The sequence below is a fragment of the Pteropus vampyrus genome, unplaced genomic scaffold, assembly GCF_000151845.1.
Source record: "Pteropus vampyrus isolate Shadow unplaced genomic scaffold, Pvam_2.0 Scaffold1000002944, whole genome shotgun sequence".
NCBI lineage: Eukaryota > Metazoa > Chordata > Mammalia > Chiroptera > Pteropodidae > Pteropus > Pteropus vampyrus.
In genome coordinates this window covers 40,060-57,131 of record NW_011917346.1, presented here as the reverse complement: position 1 = coordinate 57,131, position 17,072 = coordinate 40,060, and the positions used below count along the sequence as shown (strand labels likewise).

Sequence of the window (17,072 nt, the reverse complement as noted above, 5' to 3'; positions counted from 1 at the left end):
CTGATCGGCCCTGTCTTCTACGACTGGTAGCATATATGTGATATAGAGAAAGCACCAGCTTCCATCACTGTGCCAGTCTTGTACTGAGACATTAGGCAATAGAAATATTGCTATGATTATCTTGACCTCAGAGGTTACCATTTATCCAGCTGGAATTTTTTGCTTGTTCGTTTGGTTGTTTTATTTACAGCATGTCGTGAAATATGCAGTGATCTAGAAAACAGAAAAACTCCCGGTGAGCCAAAATGGCACCTAGGCATGAAAGCTCAGGAATATGCTCTCTCCAACCCCTCTTTACCCTCCTTTTTACCTGTTCCTTATGAAGTAGAGCGGACCTCACCCTCTTTTGTAGCGATAGCTCCTCCTAGCCTGTATAATTGCTCGGGCACGGGCCGGGCCTTCTTTGACTAAACACCCCCAGGGCAAGCATGAAGACTTCCAAAGAGCTGATGCTCCAGTGATGACTGTGTAAAAGAAAAGCCATGAACAAAGAGGTACACGCACAATGCTTTATTTTCTCAAACATGCTTGAAGGACATAAGCAAACGCAGGTAACATCTTTTTAAATGTATAAAAAGAAAGACTAAATGGAGTAAAGCAATGCAAGAATAGAACAGCTTCTACTCTTTCACTCTCTATAGCTCTCTATATTCTGATCCCAACCCTTTTTTCTGTGGATTTATTTATATTTCCAAGGATATTGCTATCTTAAAGCCATGTTATCTTGTTCTAGACCACGGAAGCGTTTTGGGGATTTTCAATGCGTACTTTTTTTTTTATTATTATTTATGTACTCAACTGAAGAAATGTTTTGAATGTTTCTCCATCGTCTACACACACCCCTTCCTCCTACCCTCTGGTAACCACAAGTCCATTGTCCATGTCCATGAGTCTCTGTTTGTCCTGTTCATTTGTTGCTTTTAGGTTTAAATCCCACATATAAGTGATAACATGTGATTTTCAACTTTTTCTGTCTGGCTTTCAATGCCTATTTCCAGAAACAAAATCTTACTCCTAATCTTGACACATGGCAATGAATGTGTGATCCCTGCCATTCACACACTTACATACCAAATCTACATGAACTTCCTTTTGAGAGGAACACTGCTTGAAAATGCACAAAAGAGGCAAGACAATGACATACACATTCGTCGATATTAGGAACACAGCTTAACAGGCCTTTGCAACCGGAAAGTGAAGAATCCACCTCAGAGATCACTCGGGGGGAGGGTCGCGGCTGGACGTGGCCCTGGAGCGTGCTCTGGCTTTGTCGGTAGCCCCAGCCATGGTTGCCGCAGTGGCCCGGGCTCTCTCCTGCTCATCTCTCAAAATCTCTTCATAACGGGGTGGGAAGTCAGTGGAGACGGTATCTTTGACCTTGGACAAAAAGTCCAGGACTTTCGCCTTGGTGGTTTCAGCTTGGGCTCTTGGGCCCCACAGGAACTCGAAGCGTGGAGGATCACTGCCGGGCACCTGCCGGTACTCCAAGTAATTTTCCTGCACCAAATCTTGGGTGATAAGCTTCCTGGGCTCCCCGAAGATGAAGTGTGTCTTTCCAGCGTAGACTCCCAAAATATTCAGGAGTTCCCAGATCTCCTCCTCAGAGGCGCGGTTGCCATTCAAGAAGATCAACCCCAGCAGAGGCATCAGAATCCCTTTTGTAGGAAATTGCCAGGCAAAGCTCACACTCCCTTCGCTGGTATCATCCAGCTTGCAGACAAGGGAATAGGAGTGACTGTTGGGCTTGACTTCCTTCACTTCCAGGCCAAAGAACAGATCCATGCGCTCAGAGGCTTTCTTGAGGATCTCGGGGAAGTGCTCCCTGTACCTTTTGTGGATGACTTTCAGCATGTCTCCCTTTTTAATGGGCTCATTCATTTTGTACTTACACAGCAGGTAGTTCGCCAATATACCCGCCTTCCTAGTTAGAAGATCTTGGCCTGAGCTCTCACTGCAATGTGCGGCCTGGGACTTTTTACTCTTCTGAACATGGCTCTTGCCACGTACATCAGATCTTTTGCACGAAACACCTGCAGTGGCACTGGTGGCAGCTGAGACACTTGCGGGTGCCTGGAGACTGCCAGCATCAGAAGAGCTCGAGGCACCATCCCCAGTAACAGGAGGGGAGGAGGCAGTGGCTTCTCCCTCTGCTGTCGCTGCCTGAGCACTCTTAAGACCTTGGGCCTCAGCTCTGTTCTGGCGGCGTTTCTCACGAGCACGGAGCTTACTCTTCTGACCGCGAGGCATGGTGGCTGAGGTCCCGGACAGCAGACAGGACTGTGGCCCAGTGGGCAGGTGAGTTCGCACCTGCTGGATAGAGAATGACCTGAGGTGAGCACCTCGACAGGTAGGCTTCCCCTTGTCTTGACTGAAGGCCACCTTTGCAGGTTACCTTGAGGGCACTGCTCTGGGAACCCACAAGCTCCTGTGGGTTCCTGGCCATTCTGTCCCCTGACGGTCCTCTAGAACCATAGCACCCGTCGTGGGAGCCTCACCCTGAATCCCACCCAAGGTGCCTTGGGTTTCCTTAGGTGAAGCGGGCACCGGCAGTGGGGCTCCCTGTGTTCTGGCCTCTGCGTTCGTCTGACTTCATCATCGGTATTATCCTTTATCCTGTCAACTCTGGGCAGAGCCTGGGCACCCTCCCCTCTGCCACTCTGACCTTGACACCTCAAAGATCCAAGGGACCCAGGAATACAAAATGAAAGTGGGAGCCTCAGTCCACCTCCCAATCAGGAGAAACCCAGTCCTGAGGGCTGAGTGGGGTCCTTTCTGCCCTGACTGCATTCAGATCCTAAGTTGTCCGTCAAGCACTTCACCGTGGGTCCTTGAAGGCGTGGCAGCACTCCCCTTTTGCTGACCCACGGGGCCTGCACGTTCAAACTAAGGACCTCACCTCCGTTAGTCCAGAAATTAAAGGTGAGGGCCACGCTCACCCTGACGGCCCTTCCCTGAGATTTCTTGGGCTGACATCAAAGGGCTGGGATACAGGCTTTGATATCCCCTTTATTCAGGGTGCTTGGTAACCTTCATTCCTCACTCAGACTCCTCAACTTGGGTCCCGGTACAGAACTCCTCATAGTAACAGCCACCCACCCTCATTCCCAATAGAATACAGTGAAGGGGACCTAATCTGACCAAACCTGGTCTGCCAAGACTGGGACCTGCTGCAAGCAGGTGGTGGCACTATGGCAGGTGGTCCCACACAGGATCCCAACTCAAGGTCGAAACTGGACTCTGATAGGGTCTAAGATTTCATCCTCTGCTGTCCTGGGGCCACGCCCCTCAGACCAAGACCCTCACTTCCCTGACCCCTGAGTGCGAACCGATGGGCACTTCTGCCTCACATCTACATCCTTGAGGTCAGACAGTGCTGAACATAGGAAAAATTCTCTGTGGCCCCACTGATTAGGTGTAGGTTCTCCCCACAGTCCTCAAGGGTCTCTCCATGAAACGTGGTGGAACAGAAATTTCTCCCTCCTCTGACCTGAGGTTGTCCCCGATGACCTGGTCACTTGCCTCCATGAGATGCTAGGGGAAGAAGTGAGAGCATCTCCTCAGGTCAACAGGCCCAGGTCCCCAGGGCTGCAAAAATAGCTGGGGTTTTATTGGCTCTTCTACTTTCTGGGAGGGGTCCCCCATCCTCGCTCGGTGTCACAACCCGTAATCCTGTTACGGACTGGGTCCCGTTGGGCTTCCTCAATGCGACCAGGGCCCTTCCCTCCCGGACACCATCTCCACAGATAATGCGTGGATGCCCAGCCGGCCAGCTCTCGCCGGGACAACCGTGCTCACTTTGGGGGTTGTCGGGTACAGCCCACACCGCCGTTAGTCGCAGCTAAAGGGTAATTTAGCCATTTTTATCTGTTTCCTTTGCCTGGGGCCTCCCGGAGCTCACGCAGGGGCGCTGCTCCGCGCGGTGCCCTTCATGGGTAGAGGTCTGCTCACGAGCACTCGGGGCCCTCATTTCCCACCCAGTTCGGACGGGGATGTCCTCCATCTGTCCAATCGGGGTACTCCCGTAGAGGAAGCCCTTCTCCCTAACACACTCCAGGCCCAAATCAGGCCCCGTGCGGTCCGGCAGAGTCCGCTGGGGCCTCACAGGGCCGGACCGCACGGGAGGGTTTCGGCGGGGGCACCTGCGCTATTGGGGGGGGGTGGCGTTCTCCCGTTCGCACGCGGGGATCTCACCTTGCCTGCAGATCAGACCCGCGAATCCACGACCCGCCGAACCAACGCCGCGCGCGCGCAGCAGGTAAAGGTCCTCGGCCCCCGCCCCGAAGCGGAAGTCAGGGATTTCCCCCCCCGCCAGGGCGGTCCCGGATGTACGAGGGCTGACAGCTGGGGCGGGGCTCTGCGGGTCCTCGTCGTTTGGGATTCGGTGGCCCGCAGGACGTCGTGGACGGACCTCGCTTTTGTGACTTCAGGGCCCGGGATTCCTGCATCTAGAGTGACCTGAGTCTTCTGGGCCCCTACCGAGGGCCCCACCCTCCCGAGTCCCGGTGGGGAAGTGGGGGCGCACTGCTTATGACGTCTGCCCTGGGCCTCCCAGTGATGACGAAAAGGGCGGGACTGAGCCTCCCGCTTGGGGGCCAGATCCCGTCCTAGGCACCGAGGGTCCTCACCTAGACTCCGGTTATGGGCAAGGTTCCACCCTTTGCAGACGTGGGGTTCGAGCCTGTGACAAGGTCCTTCCCTCCCTGTGACCACACAGCTGGGGACTCCTCAGTGGTAGCTCCTCTGGTTCTCGCTCTGGACCCCTGTGCTTTCGCGGGCTACGCGGTTCTGCGCGGGTGCTTCCCTCATGTCTCATTCCGGGTCCTCACCTGCGTATTTCTCGGAGACTGGGACTCCTCCCTCTCCTGACCCGAGGTCATCCTCCCTGGGTGGGACTCACAAGTTCCTGGAAACCCTGAAGAATATGTGTCCGAGTGCTCAGGCAGACACCGTTGCTTGGCATGTTGCTCTCCCCACACCTCCTGTAAGGGGATCTTCATCATAGCTCCTGTCTCTTGATTAAAACCTTCCTGGGAAAGACCACCCCTTTGCCAACCGTGCCACTTAACAGCTTTGTGTATTTAGGCACATCACCCACCTCTGTGTGCCTCAGGCTTTTCATCTGTGCAGTGGGTTTGGTTAGCTCTGACTCAGGGCCTGGCGGAATGAATAGAATGCATGCAGAGTGCCTGCATTGAGATTTTAAAGGATGCCGGTTCTTTTATGATTCTTCCGTTCCTTGGAGTTTCAGTCCCCTCACGGACACTTAGTTGTTTAACCCAGGAGATGTCCGAGAATATCAGCGCTCCAGGACAGGGAAAACGCTATCACGCAAAATACTGCTTACCAGGGAGAGTTAAGTCAAATTTCCCCCATCAGAGTACGTCATTCGATGTCGAGGTGAGGCAGACTTCCTCTGTGGATAGAGCAGAAAGCTTCTAAAATATGTTTCCCGGACCAAACCTGGCAACACTTAAGGGCGGTCCCTCTGGCCTACCATCCGGGGCGGGGCTCTGTGGGACCCCATGGGCGAGGTCTCGGTGGTCTCTAGACCCTCGCTCGGGGTCCTCACTCAGGGTCCTCGGTCAGAGCCTGGGACTCCTCCTTCGCTGACCCAAGCGCGCCAGGCCCCACACGAAGCCCTCACCGTCCTGAGTCTCCAGGGATGTAGTCAGGACGCTCGGCTTCCGAAGACATCTGCCTGGGGCCTTGCGTGCCCAACGAGCGGGGCGGGACTCTGTGGGGCACCCTCTGCGGGCGAGAGGTCCTCTCCTTGGCGCTGAGTGTCCCCACCCGGACTCCGGTTATGGCCACGAATCCCCGCTCTGCAGAAGTGGGACCCGACCCTGTCAGACGAGGCCCTTCCTTCGCTGAAGTCAACCGGGCAGAAGTGCGGCGGCTTAGCAGCCTCGTAGCTGCGGCCGGCGCCTTTCACGGTGGAGGGCAGGATTGGGGATCTTTGAAAGCCCCTCATTTGTGGGACGAGCGATTCCCTGTTTCGACCGTCCGGGCCCTCACCTCGCTCATGGCCAGTGCCGGGATTCCACCCTCCCTCATATGAGCTTACTCTGCTCCCACCGAGGTCCATCCCACCCTGAGCCCTCCCAGGCGGAAGTTAGCATGAGCTACATTAGGGCCCGGATGTTTGGGTCCCGACAAGGTGACAGCAGAGTTGTGTCTCTATGGAATGTCACTGTTCTGGAGTCAGTGGTCCCCACATTCCTAATTCGGGATCCTCAACTTGAAATTTCCCCAACCCAGAATCCTCCCTCTCCTGACCCGAGGCCACGGCTTTCCCCTGGCTGAGAACTCTGGGTGTCCAGGAGTGGATGCAGCCTCTGACCTCTCATTGCTTGGAATTCATTTTCATTTTGCAGTAAGGACAAAACAAACGTGAATTAAGGGGCACAAAGTTGGCCTCAGGCTGCGGGGAATTGAAGAGTGTGGGCTTAAGTCGAATCGAGGGTCTGGTTCCATGCCTGTCACTACCCAGTCATGTGAACTTTGGCAGATTTTTAAACTCTGTGAGCGAGCTTCAGGCTCCTTATCTGTGAACTGAACTTGAGGAGCCCTGCCACTTCAACTTCTGGAACGTGAGTAGGAAATGTAAAGCGCCTGCTGCAGTGTCTGCCACGTATCACATTCGTCCGTTCTGATGCCCGGTAGCCGCACGTTGAAATGAAAGGCTTTACTTCCCTTAGACCTGGTATGATGGGGTGAGGGGGAGCCTCGCCCGATAGCCCTGCGGACCTTTCTCCAGCTGATATCAACGGGCGGGACCCGACTCTCTCCGGTACTCTCTATTCGGTGTTGGTCGGATCCCTCAGTCCTGACTCAAGCTCCCCGATTTGACACCTTTCATGGCGCAAGACTCCCCTCTTTCTTGCCTTTAAGCCTGTCTAGTAACTAGCAAGATCCACACCACCCGTGGTCCAGCAGGAAGAATTTAGGATGGCCTTATGTGGTCATAGCTGCTCACGGTCTCAAAGAATGAAAGGTGTGGCAGGTATGTTCAGGCACTGTAAGGCATGGTTCCACTCGGGGATCCAACTCGAGTGCTACATTGACTTCTGGGCAGGTGTGAGATTCCTACGTGTGTTGACATCGAAATGCCACCGTCAGATCAAAACCATCACTTCCCTGTCACTTGTTCCTGAGTGGGAACCGATGGGCCCCTCTGTCAGACATCTCTGCCCTTGGCCTCCTAGAACTGGCAGTGGGAAGTTTTATTTTGGCCACTGATGATGCGGGTGGCGTTCCCACTCTTCACTGTCCTCACCCTGTTTCCTGGCACAAACTGCAAATATTCCATCCTATCCCTTCACACTAAGGACCCCAATTCCCTGAAAACGTTGAGGAAGAGGTGACATTTCCTCATTGGCCACAGTAGCCCCTGATTCACCAAGGCTAACAGTGGTGGAAGGAATCTGTGTTGCCCCCGACTCTGATGAGGTGGAGGGTCCTTTCACCCTTGCGAGTCCTTACCGTGGATCCTGGCACAAGCTGGAAATCCTCCTTCTGCCGACACAGGCTGCCCTCTTTGAAGATGTGCCTCCCGTCCATGAGATGTTCTGGGAGAAAGTGAGTACGTCTCGTCAAGTCACCAAGACTAGGCGACATGGTCTCAATTCTGACAACGGGGACAGGGCCTAAGCGGCCCTCTTCTCTGTGACTGTGTGTCATCCTACTGACTGCTGTCTGGAACCAGGTACCTTTCCTTTGCTGAACCGAGCCTCACCCATTAGTCCAAGGACTTGAAGTCTCAGAGAACATTCCCTTTCTGGAAAGGAGGGTTAATCTTGGCCTGAGCTCTGCCTGTGATCTGCCATGGGCAACTGCAAAGCGAGACGTTCCATGGACATATCTGTTATGGAGTAGCCCATTGCCTCATCTCTCATAGATTATCTTTTCCTTGACACCCTCAGGCCTGGATTCCACCCTCTGCTGAAAAGCCGGCCTGTAAAACACAATCTCGCCTTCTCGAAACCCTGCAGGCCGAATCCGAGTCGGACTCGAACCCGTCAGCTCTTGTCTGGGCCTCCCATGGTAACGGCAGACGAGGGCTTAGGTGTGGCCCTGTCAGCTGTGGTGGACTGGTACCCATGCAGGGTCTCCTCTTGGTCTCTGCATCATTGCTGGGACCACACTGTCTGCTGATCTGAGACTAGAGCCTTCAGACAAAATCCTCACCTTCCATGGACGTCAACTGAAAGTCACTGTTAGACACAAGCTGCCAGGACTGTTCTGAACCTCACAGGGCTGACAACTGGGACGAGACTTTATGGCATGCTACTCTTCTGGCTGGGTCCTTCCACCTTCCTCATTCAGGTTCATCAATGTCATTTCTATGAGAAGCCTGAGACTCCTCCTCTACTCATCTGAGATCTCTGGCCTGAGACCAAGGCTCTCACGCCCCTGAACAGCCTGTTGAAGAAGGGATGTGATGCTCAGCATCAAAGCTGTGTTTGAGGATGCGTGTGAGTTCAATGTGGCCCGTCTCCCTGTGCCCCCTCTACGCCCGCCCTCCAATATTCTGAGGTGTTGGTCTCCCAATCCTCTTGTGCCAACCCTCGTCTTGGTTCCCATCTCTTGGATTAAAGGTTTCCTGGTAAATCCCACATCTCTTCAGACTCTTGAGAAGGTACGACTCTGCAATCCTTACAGACCATGGGTCCCTCTCCAGGAGAAATCTGAGATGGGGAAACGGTAGCACAGGGCCAGAGCCCAGGTCACTTGGTGTGTTGTCCAGGGTAGGAAATACATTGACTATTACTTGTCTACATCAGCCAGATGAAGAGGCTCACGCGACTTCTGTTCTGATAGATTTACTTTCAAAAGGGGAGAGATTGTCCAGGAGGACTTTGAGAGCACCTGATCTTTTAGTTTCTCAAACATTGCAAATGTAGATGATCAAAGAGTCACGGAATCTGTCTCTTGCATTGATTTACACACAGTGACAGTACACCCAATCCCAGAAAGTGCAGACAGCCCCATATTAGAGGAACCCAGATAGGATCACAAGATATATCATAATTAAAATGCCAAATGTTAAAAACGAAGAGAGAATCTTACAAGCAGCAAGAGAAAAGCAGTTAGGTATCTACAACGGAGCACCCATAGACTGATTTTTGCTGATTTCTCCACAGAAACTCTGCAGGCAGAAGGGACTGGCAGGAAATATTCAAAGTGGTGGAAAGCAGAGACCTGCAACCAACACTCTTCTACTCAGCAAGGGGATCATTTAGAATCAAAGGACAGATAAGAGCTTCCCAGACAAGGAAGGGATAAAGGAGTTCATCAGCACCTTGCCACAATTACAAGAAATGTTAGAAGGATGAAGAAGAAGAAGATGGAGGAGGAGGAGGAGGAGGAGGAGGAAGAGGTGGCGGAAAGAGTAGGAAGGAGAAGGAATGGGAAGAAAAGAGAAGAAGAAAGAAGGAAGCAGAAAATGGAGGAAAAATAATAAATATATGAATGTTAAAATAGCAATAAGTACATACCCGTCACGATTTACTTTAAGTGTTAAGAGATTAAATACTCCAGTCAAAAGACATAGAATGGCCCAATGGATGTGAAACAAGGCCCTCGCATATGCTGGGCATGAGAGACTCACTTCAGATTGAAGGACACCCAAAGAAATGATAAAAGACAGGGTATCAAAATGGAAATGCTAAGAACAACAACAACAAAGGCTGGGTAGCAATGCTTAGGTCAGACAAAATAGACATTAAAAGAAAGGCTATAACAAGAGACTAAGAATGACTCAGTAATCCCACCTCTGTGTATTCATCCCAAGAAACCGAAATTGAAGAGACATATGAATCCACATGTTCGTTATTTACAATTGTCAAGACACGGAGGCAACCTCGGTGTCCATTAATAAATGACTAAAGAAAGAAGAGCTGGTACATAGATGCAGTAAAATATTAATGACTCAGCCAGAAACAAGACCGAAATTTTGCCATCTGCAACAACATGGATGGTCCTACATTAGAGAAAGTCAGAGAAGGACAAATGCCACAAGAGTTCACTTACACGTGAAGTCTAAACACCAAAACAAATAAACAAAACGGAATCAAACTCGTAGATACAGAGAACCTATGGATCTTGCCCGATGGGACTGGGGAGGGGGCACAGTGATGGGTGAAAAGAGGAAGGGATCAAGTGGTACAAACCGATAGTTACATAATAGTCATGGGGATGTAACGTACAGCATGGGGAATATAGTCAATAATATTTTAAAAACTATGTATGGTCCGATGGGTACTGGATTTAGAGGGAAGAGCAGTTCCTCAGTTTTAGAAATGTCTGGTCACAGTGTTGTATACCTTAAACTAATACAATATTGCAAACAAAATGTAACTGAAAAACTGAAAAAATCCTTAGAAAAAAGAATAAGGGTCACAGGTTGCGTCTCACGGTGGGAGAGTAGAATAGTGGGCTTACCATAATTTAGACCAGCCGTCTACATTGATCCTTGCCATTTACTAGCCCCATGACTTTTGGCACATTACAAACTCTAAGTCTATGAGACAGGCTGTCCACTGTCCAGCGAGTCTGATCGGCCCTGTCTTCTGAGACTGGTAGCATATATGTGATCTAGAGAAAGCACCTGTCACTGTGCCTGTCTTGTATTGAGACATTAGGCAATAGTAAATATTGCTATGATTATCTTGACCTCAGAGATTACCATTCATCCAGCTGGGATTTCTTTTTTCATTTCTTTTTCTTCCATTTTTCTTTTTTGACATCTAAGGCATGTCATGAAATATGCAGTGATCTGGGGTGGGTGGGGGGGGACCTCCCAGTGGGCGAAAATGCCCCTTAACAATGAAAGCTCAGTAATCTGCTCTCTCTAACCCCTCTTTACTCTCCTTTGAACCTGTTCCTTATGAAGTAGAGCAGACCTCACCCTCTTTTGTAACGATAGCTCCTCCTAGCCTGTATAATTATTCAGGCAAGGGATGGGCCTTCTTTGACTAAACACCCCCAGGGCAAGCATGAAGACTTCCAAAGAGCTGATGCTCCATTAATGACCGTGTAAAAGAAAGCCATGAACAAAGAGGTACACGCACAGTGCTTTATATTTTCAAACATGCTTGACGAACATTAGCAAAGCCAGGTAACATCTTTTAAATGTATAAAAGGAAAGACGAAATGGAGTAAGGCAATGCAAAGCTGACCACGTGTGTGTGTGTCTCTCTCTATCTCTCTCTCTCTCTATATATATATAGATAGATAGATAGATAGATAGATAGATAGATAGATAGATAGATAGACAGACAGATATAATATGTATTTAGATAGATAGATAATATATAGCTATATTATATATATACGTTTCTATATTCTGATCCCAAATCTTTTTGTGTGTAGTTATTTATATTTCCAAGGATACTGCTGTCTTAAAGATATGTTATCTTGTTCTACATCACAAAAGGAATTTTATGGATTATCAGTGCATATTTCAAAACCAAAATCTTACTCCTAATCCTGACACACGGCAAGGAACGTGTGATCTGTGTCGTTCACGACTTAAATTCTGAATGTACATAAACTTTCTGTTGAAAAGAACACTGTTTGAAAATGCAAAAAAAGACAAGATACACATTCGTCGATATTAGGAACATAGTTTAACAGGTCTTTCTAACTAGAAAGTGAGGAATCCACCTCAGAGCTCACTCGTGGGGAGGGTCGCGGCTGGACGTGGCCCTGGAGCGTGCTCTGGCTTTGTCGGTAGCCCCAGCCATGGTTGCCGCAGTGGCCCGGGCTCTCTCCTTCTCATCTCTCAAAAGCTCTTCATAATGGGGCGGGAAGTCAGTGGGGAAGGTATCATTGACCTTGCATAAAAAGTCCAGGACTTTCCCCTTGGTGGTTTCAGCTTGGGCTCTTGGGCCCCACAGGAACTCGAAGCGTGGAGGATCACTGCCGGGCACCTGCCGGTACTCAAGGTACTTTTCCTGCACCAAATTCTGGGTGATAATGTCCCTGGGCTCCCCCAAGATGCAGTGTGTCTCTTCATCGTAGACACCCAAAATATTCAGGAGTTCCCAGATCTCCTCCTCAGAGGCGCGGTTGCCATTCAAGAAGATCAAACCCAGCAGAGGCATCAGAATCACTTTTGTAGGAAATCGCAAGGCATTGCTCGTACTCTCATCCCTGCTGTCATCTAGCTTGCAGACAAGGGAATAGGAGTGACCGTTGGGCTTGACTTCCTTCAATTCTAAGCCAAAGACAAGATCCATGCGCTCAGAGGCTTTCTTGAGGATCTCGGGGAAGTGCTCCCTGTACCTTTTGTGGATGACTTTCAGCATGTCTCCCTTTTTAATGGGCTCATTCATTTTGTACTTACACAGCAGGAAGTGCATCAACATACCCGCCTTCCTAGTTAGAAGGTCGTGGCCCGAGCTCTCACTGGAAGGTGCAGCCTGGGGATTTTCACTCTTCTGAACACGGCTCTTGGCACGTACGTCAGATCTTCTGCACGAAACACCTGCGGCGGCACTGGCGGCAGCCGAGACACGTGCAGGTGCCTGGAGACTGCCAGCGACAGAAGAGCTCGAGGCACCATCCCCAGTAACAGGAGGGGAGGAGGCAGTGGCCTCTTCCTCTGCTGTCGCTGCCTGAGCACTCTTAAGACCTTGGGCCTCGGCTCTGTTCTGGCGGCGTTTCTCACGAGCACGGAGCTTACTCTTCTGACCGCGAGGCATGGTGGCTGTGGTCCCGGACAGCAGACAGGACTGTGGCCCACTGGGCAGGGGATTTCGCACCTGCTGGATAGAGAATGACCTGAGGTGAGCACCTCCGACAGGTAGGATCGCCCTTGACTTCACCGAAGGCCTCCTTTACAGGTTACCCTGTGGGCACTGCTCTGGGAACCCACAAGGCTCCTGTTCTCCTGGCCACTCTGTCCCCTGACAATCCCCTAGGAGAACCATAGCACCCATCGTGAGAGCCTCACCCTGCCTCCTACTCACCCTGCCCTGGGTTTATTCAGGTGACGGCAGGCGCCGGCAGTGGGGGCCCCTGTGTCTGCCCCGTGCGGTCCTCTGAGTTCATCTTCTCTATTATCCTGTCTACACTGGGCAGGAACTGGGTACGCTCGCCTCTACCACTCTGACAGTGACACCTCAGATACCAAGGGACCTAGGTATATAAATGAAAGGCGGGTGCCTCAGTCTACCTCCCAATGACCCCTAATTGGGGACGTACTGTGCTGATGGCTGAGCAGGATCCTTTCTGTCCTGAGTGCGTTTGGATCCTCAGTTGTCAGTCAAGCTCCTCACCGTGGGTCCTTGCAAGGCTTGGCAGCACTCCCCTTTAACTGAACGGTGTGGCTGCCTTCACACTAAGAGCCTCACCTCCCTCAGTCCTGATATGAAGAGTGAGGGGCATGCTCACCCTGACGGCCCTCCCCTGAGATTTCTTGGGCGGACATCAACGGGTCGGGATACATGCTTCTATGATGTCCCCTTTATTCACGGTTGCTTGATAACCTTGAGTCCTTACTCAGATTCCTCAACTTGGGTCCAGGTACAGAACTGCTCATAGTAAGAGCCAATCGCTCTCAGTCCCAATAGGAGACAGTGAAGGGGACCTTATCTGACCAAGCCTGGTTTCCCAAAAGTGGGAGCTGCTGCAAGCAGGTGGAGGCCCTATGGCAGGTGGTCCCACACATGATCCCAACTCAAGGTCAAAATTGGACTCTGATAGGGTCTAAGATTTCTCCCTCTGCTGGTGTGGGACCACACCCCTCAGACCAAGACCTTCACTTCCCTGTACCTCGAGTGGGGACTGATGGGCTCTAATGACCGACACATATATCTTTGAGGTCAGCCAGTGTCGAAAACAGAGAAAATTCACCGTGGCCCCCTTGATACGGTGGGGGACATTCGCACAGTCCTCAAGTTCTCGCAATGAAACCTGCCTTAACACTAAATTCTGACTCTTCTGACCTGAGATTGTCCCCTTTGACTGCGTCTCCTGCCTCCATGAGATGCTCGGGTAAGTGAGAGCAACTCCTGAGGTCAACATGCCCGAGGCCCCAGGGCTGCAAACACAGCTGGGGTTTTATGTGGCCCCCTTTCTGGGAGGGGTCCCCCATCCTCGCTCGGCGTCACAACCCGGAATCCTGTTACGGACTGGGTCCCGTTTGTCGCACTGGGCTTCCTCCACGCGACCAGGGCCCTTCCCTCCCTGACACCATCTCCACAGACAATGTGCGGACGCCCAGCCGGCCAGCTCTGCCCGGGGCCTCCGTGCTCACTTTGGGGGTTGTCGGGTACAGCCCACACCGCCGTTAGTCGCAGCTAGAGGGTAATTTAGCCGCTTTTTATCTGTTTCCTTTGCCTGGGGCCTCCCGGAGCTCACGCAGGGGCGCGGCTCCGCACGGTGCCCTTCATGGGTAGAGGTCTGCTCACAAGCACTCGGGGCCCTCATTTCCCACCCAGTTCGGACGGGGATGTCCTCCATCTGTCCAATCGGGGTACTCCCGTAGAGGAAGCCCTTCTCCCTAACACACTCCAGGCCCAATTCAGGCCCCGTGCGGTCCGGCAGAGTCCGCTGGGGCCTCTCAGGGCCGGACCGCACGGGAGGGTTTCGGCGGGGGCACCTGCGCTATTGGGGCGGTGGCCTTCTCCCGTTCGCACGCGGGGATCTCACCTCGCCTGCAGATCAGACCCGCGAATCCACGACCCGCCGAACCAACGCCGCGCGCGCGCAGCAGGTAAAGGTCCTCGGCCCCCGCCCCGAAGCGGAAGTCAGGGAGTCCCCCCCGCCAGGGCGGTCCCGGATGTACGAGGGCTGACAGCTGGGGCGGGGCTCTGCGGGTGGGATTCGGTGGCCCGCAGGACGTCGTGGACGGACCTCGCTTTTGTGACGTCAGGCCCCGGGATTCCTGCTTCTAGAGTGACCTGAGTCTTCTGGGCCCCTACCGAGGGCCCCACCCTCCCGAGTCCCGGTGGGGAAGTGGGGGCGCACTGCTTATGACGTCTGCCCTGGGCCTCCCAGTGATGACGAAAAGGGCGGGACTGAGCCTCCCGCTTGGGGGCCAGATCCCGTCCTAGGCACCGAGGGTCCTCACGTAGACTCCGGTTATGGGCAAGGTTCCACCCTTTGCAGACGTGGGGTTCGAGCCTGTGACAAGGTCCTTCCCTCCCTGTGACCACACAGCTGGGGACTCCTCAGTGGTAGCTCCTCTGGTTCTCGCTCTGGACCCCTGTGCTTTCGCGGGCTACGCGGTTGTGCGCGGGTGCTTCCCTCATGTCTCATTCCGGGTCCTCACCTGCGTATTTCTCGGAGACTGGGACTCCTCCCTCTCCTGACCCGAGGTCATCCTCCCTGGGTGGGACTCACAAGTTCCTGGAAACCCTGAAGAATATGTGTCCGAGTGCTCAGGCAGACACCTTTGCTTGGCATGTTGCTCTCCCCACACCTCCTGTAAGGGGATCTTCATCATAGCTCCTGTCTCTTGATTAAAACCTTCCTGGGAAAGACCACCCCTTTGCCAACCGTGCCACTTAACAGCTTTGTGTATTTAGGCACATCACCCACCTCTGTGTGCCTCAGGCTTTTCATCTGTGCAGTGGGTTTGGTTAGCTCTGACTCAGGGCCTGGCGGAATGAATAGAATGCATGCAGAGTGCCTGCACTGAGATTTTAAAGGATGCCGGTTCTTTTATGATTCTTCCGTTCCTTGGAGTTTCAGTCCCCTCACGGACACTTAGTTGTTTAACCCAGGAGATGTTCGAGAATATCAGCGCTCCAGGACAGGGAAAACGCTATCACGCAAAATACTGCTTACCAGGGAGAGTTAAGTCAAATTTCCCCCATCAGAGTACGTCATTCGATGTCGAGGTGAGGCAGACTTCCTCTGTGGATAGAGCAGAAAGCATCTAAAATATGTTTCCCGGACCAAAGACTTACCCCCTTCTTAGCGGCTTTTCTTCCATAGCCACTTCTTCTTTCGTTCATTCCAGCAGCAGCAACAATCTAGACCTTGCCCAGAGGCTGCCAAATTATATACAAGGGAAACTGTTTGAACACCTTTCTTTAGGGAATGGACTCAGTCTCCCCCAACTCAGGGTAAAGAGTGGCAGACCAGCGAAATCTGGGCATCCCCGCTCCAGGGATTATCACCCATATTTCCCAGAAACTCCCTGGAGACGATGTGCATGAAATATCTAATTGGCACACCGTGTTCCCCGGCACTGGGACAAGAGCACAGCACCCGTTCCTTCCCAGTTCTTGGTGATTTCTCGGTGGTTTCGTCAGAATTTCAAAGTAACTCTTAAGTGCAGTTTCCCACACGAGGCTTAGACTTTGAACTATGCGGGCCACCATCTATGCGAGTGTGAGGCCCCTGCTCGCGACTTTCACAACTTCTTTTAGCCCACCGTGCAGCTAAATAAAATGCCCTCCCGCTCGGGGCCTTCTATGTTCCCAAGGTCCAGTGGTACTGCCTTGCCTCAGGGCATTTACACTTGAGTGCTCTCATCTGGAGCCACCTGTCTCCGATCTCGTGCTGTCTTTTCATTTGCGCTTTGGGTCTCAGAGTGTATATCGCCCTTTTCCTATTATGAGAGCTGCTCGTCGACTCTATAATGCGCGGCTAGGTCTTCCTTTTCCCAGCTCTACCAGCACTAGCATGGAGCGTTCGTAGAGTAGATGCTTAATTACCATCTGGGGAATAAGTGAACCTAATACATTATGATTTAATTCAACATTCTTGAAGTAGCCAAGAACATACCGTAAGTTACGACTTTATAAAACACAGAATAAAAGGCATTGGGAAGCCCAATATTTGCGATCTTACATTTTTTCCCCTCTATGTCTCCATTCTCTTAATTTTACTGATTTATTTATTCACCAGTTCAAGGAGATGCTTATTCCAATGCCATGTTATCTGGCACCAGATTCCTAAGAAAGAAGGAAGTTTTCCCCATTGGTTTTACAGAACGGGAAAACTCTTAACTCTTCAACCTGAGAAACAACCATGAGTGCGACCCATATATTTCATTACTTAGATCATAATACTAGATTAACCTTTATCTAGAACTTACTCCACTGAAAAGGATG

At 51.7% G+C, this 17,072-nt stretch overlaps 2 protein-coding genes across 2 annotated transcripts; both read right to left on the bottom strand.

The window, feature by feature from the left end:
• Positions 1–1,215: 1,215 nt before the first annotated feature.
• LOC105311297 (melanoma-associated antigen B1-like) lies at positions 1,216–2,247 on the bottom strand. The gene has a single exon (XM_011387283.1). It carries the CDS (start codon positions 2,245–2,247, stop codon positions 1,216–1,218), a length of 1,032 nt encoding a protein of 343 aa, XP_011385585.1.
• Positions 2,248–11,675: 9,428 nt separating this feature from the next.
• LOC105311296 (melanoma-associated antigen B2-like) lies at positions 11,676–12,707 on the bottom strand. Its single transcript, XM_011387280.1, has one exon. It carries the CDS (start codon positions 12,705–12,707, stop codon positions 11,676–11,678), a length of 1,032 nt encoding a protein of 343 aa, XP_011385582.1.
• Positions 12,708–17,072: the final 4,365 nt, after the last annotated feature.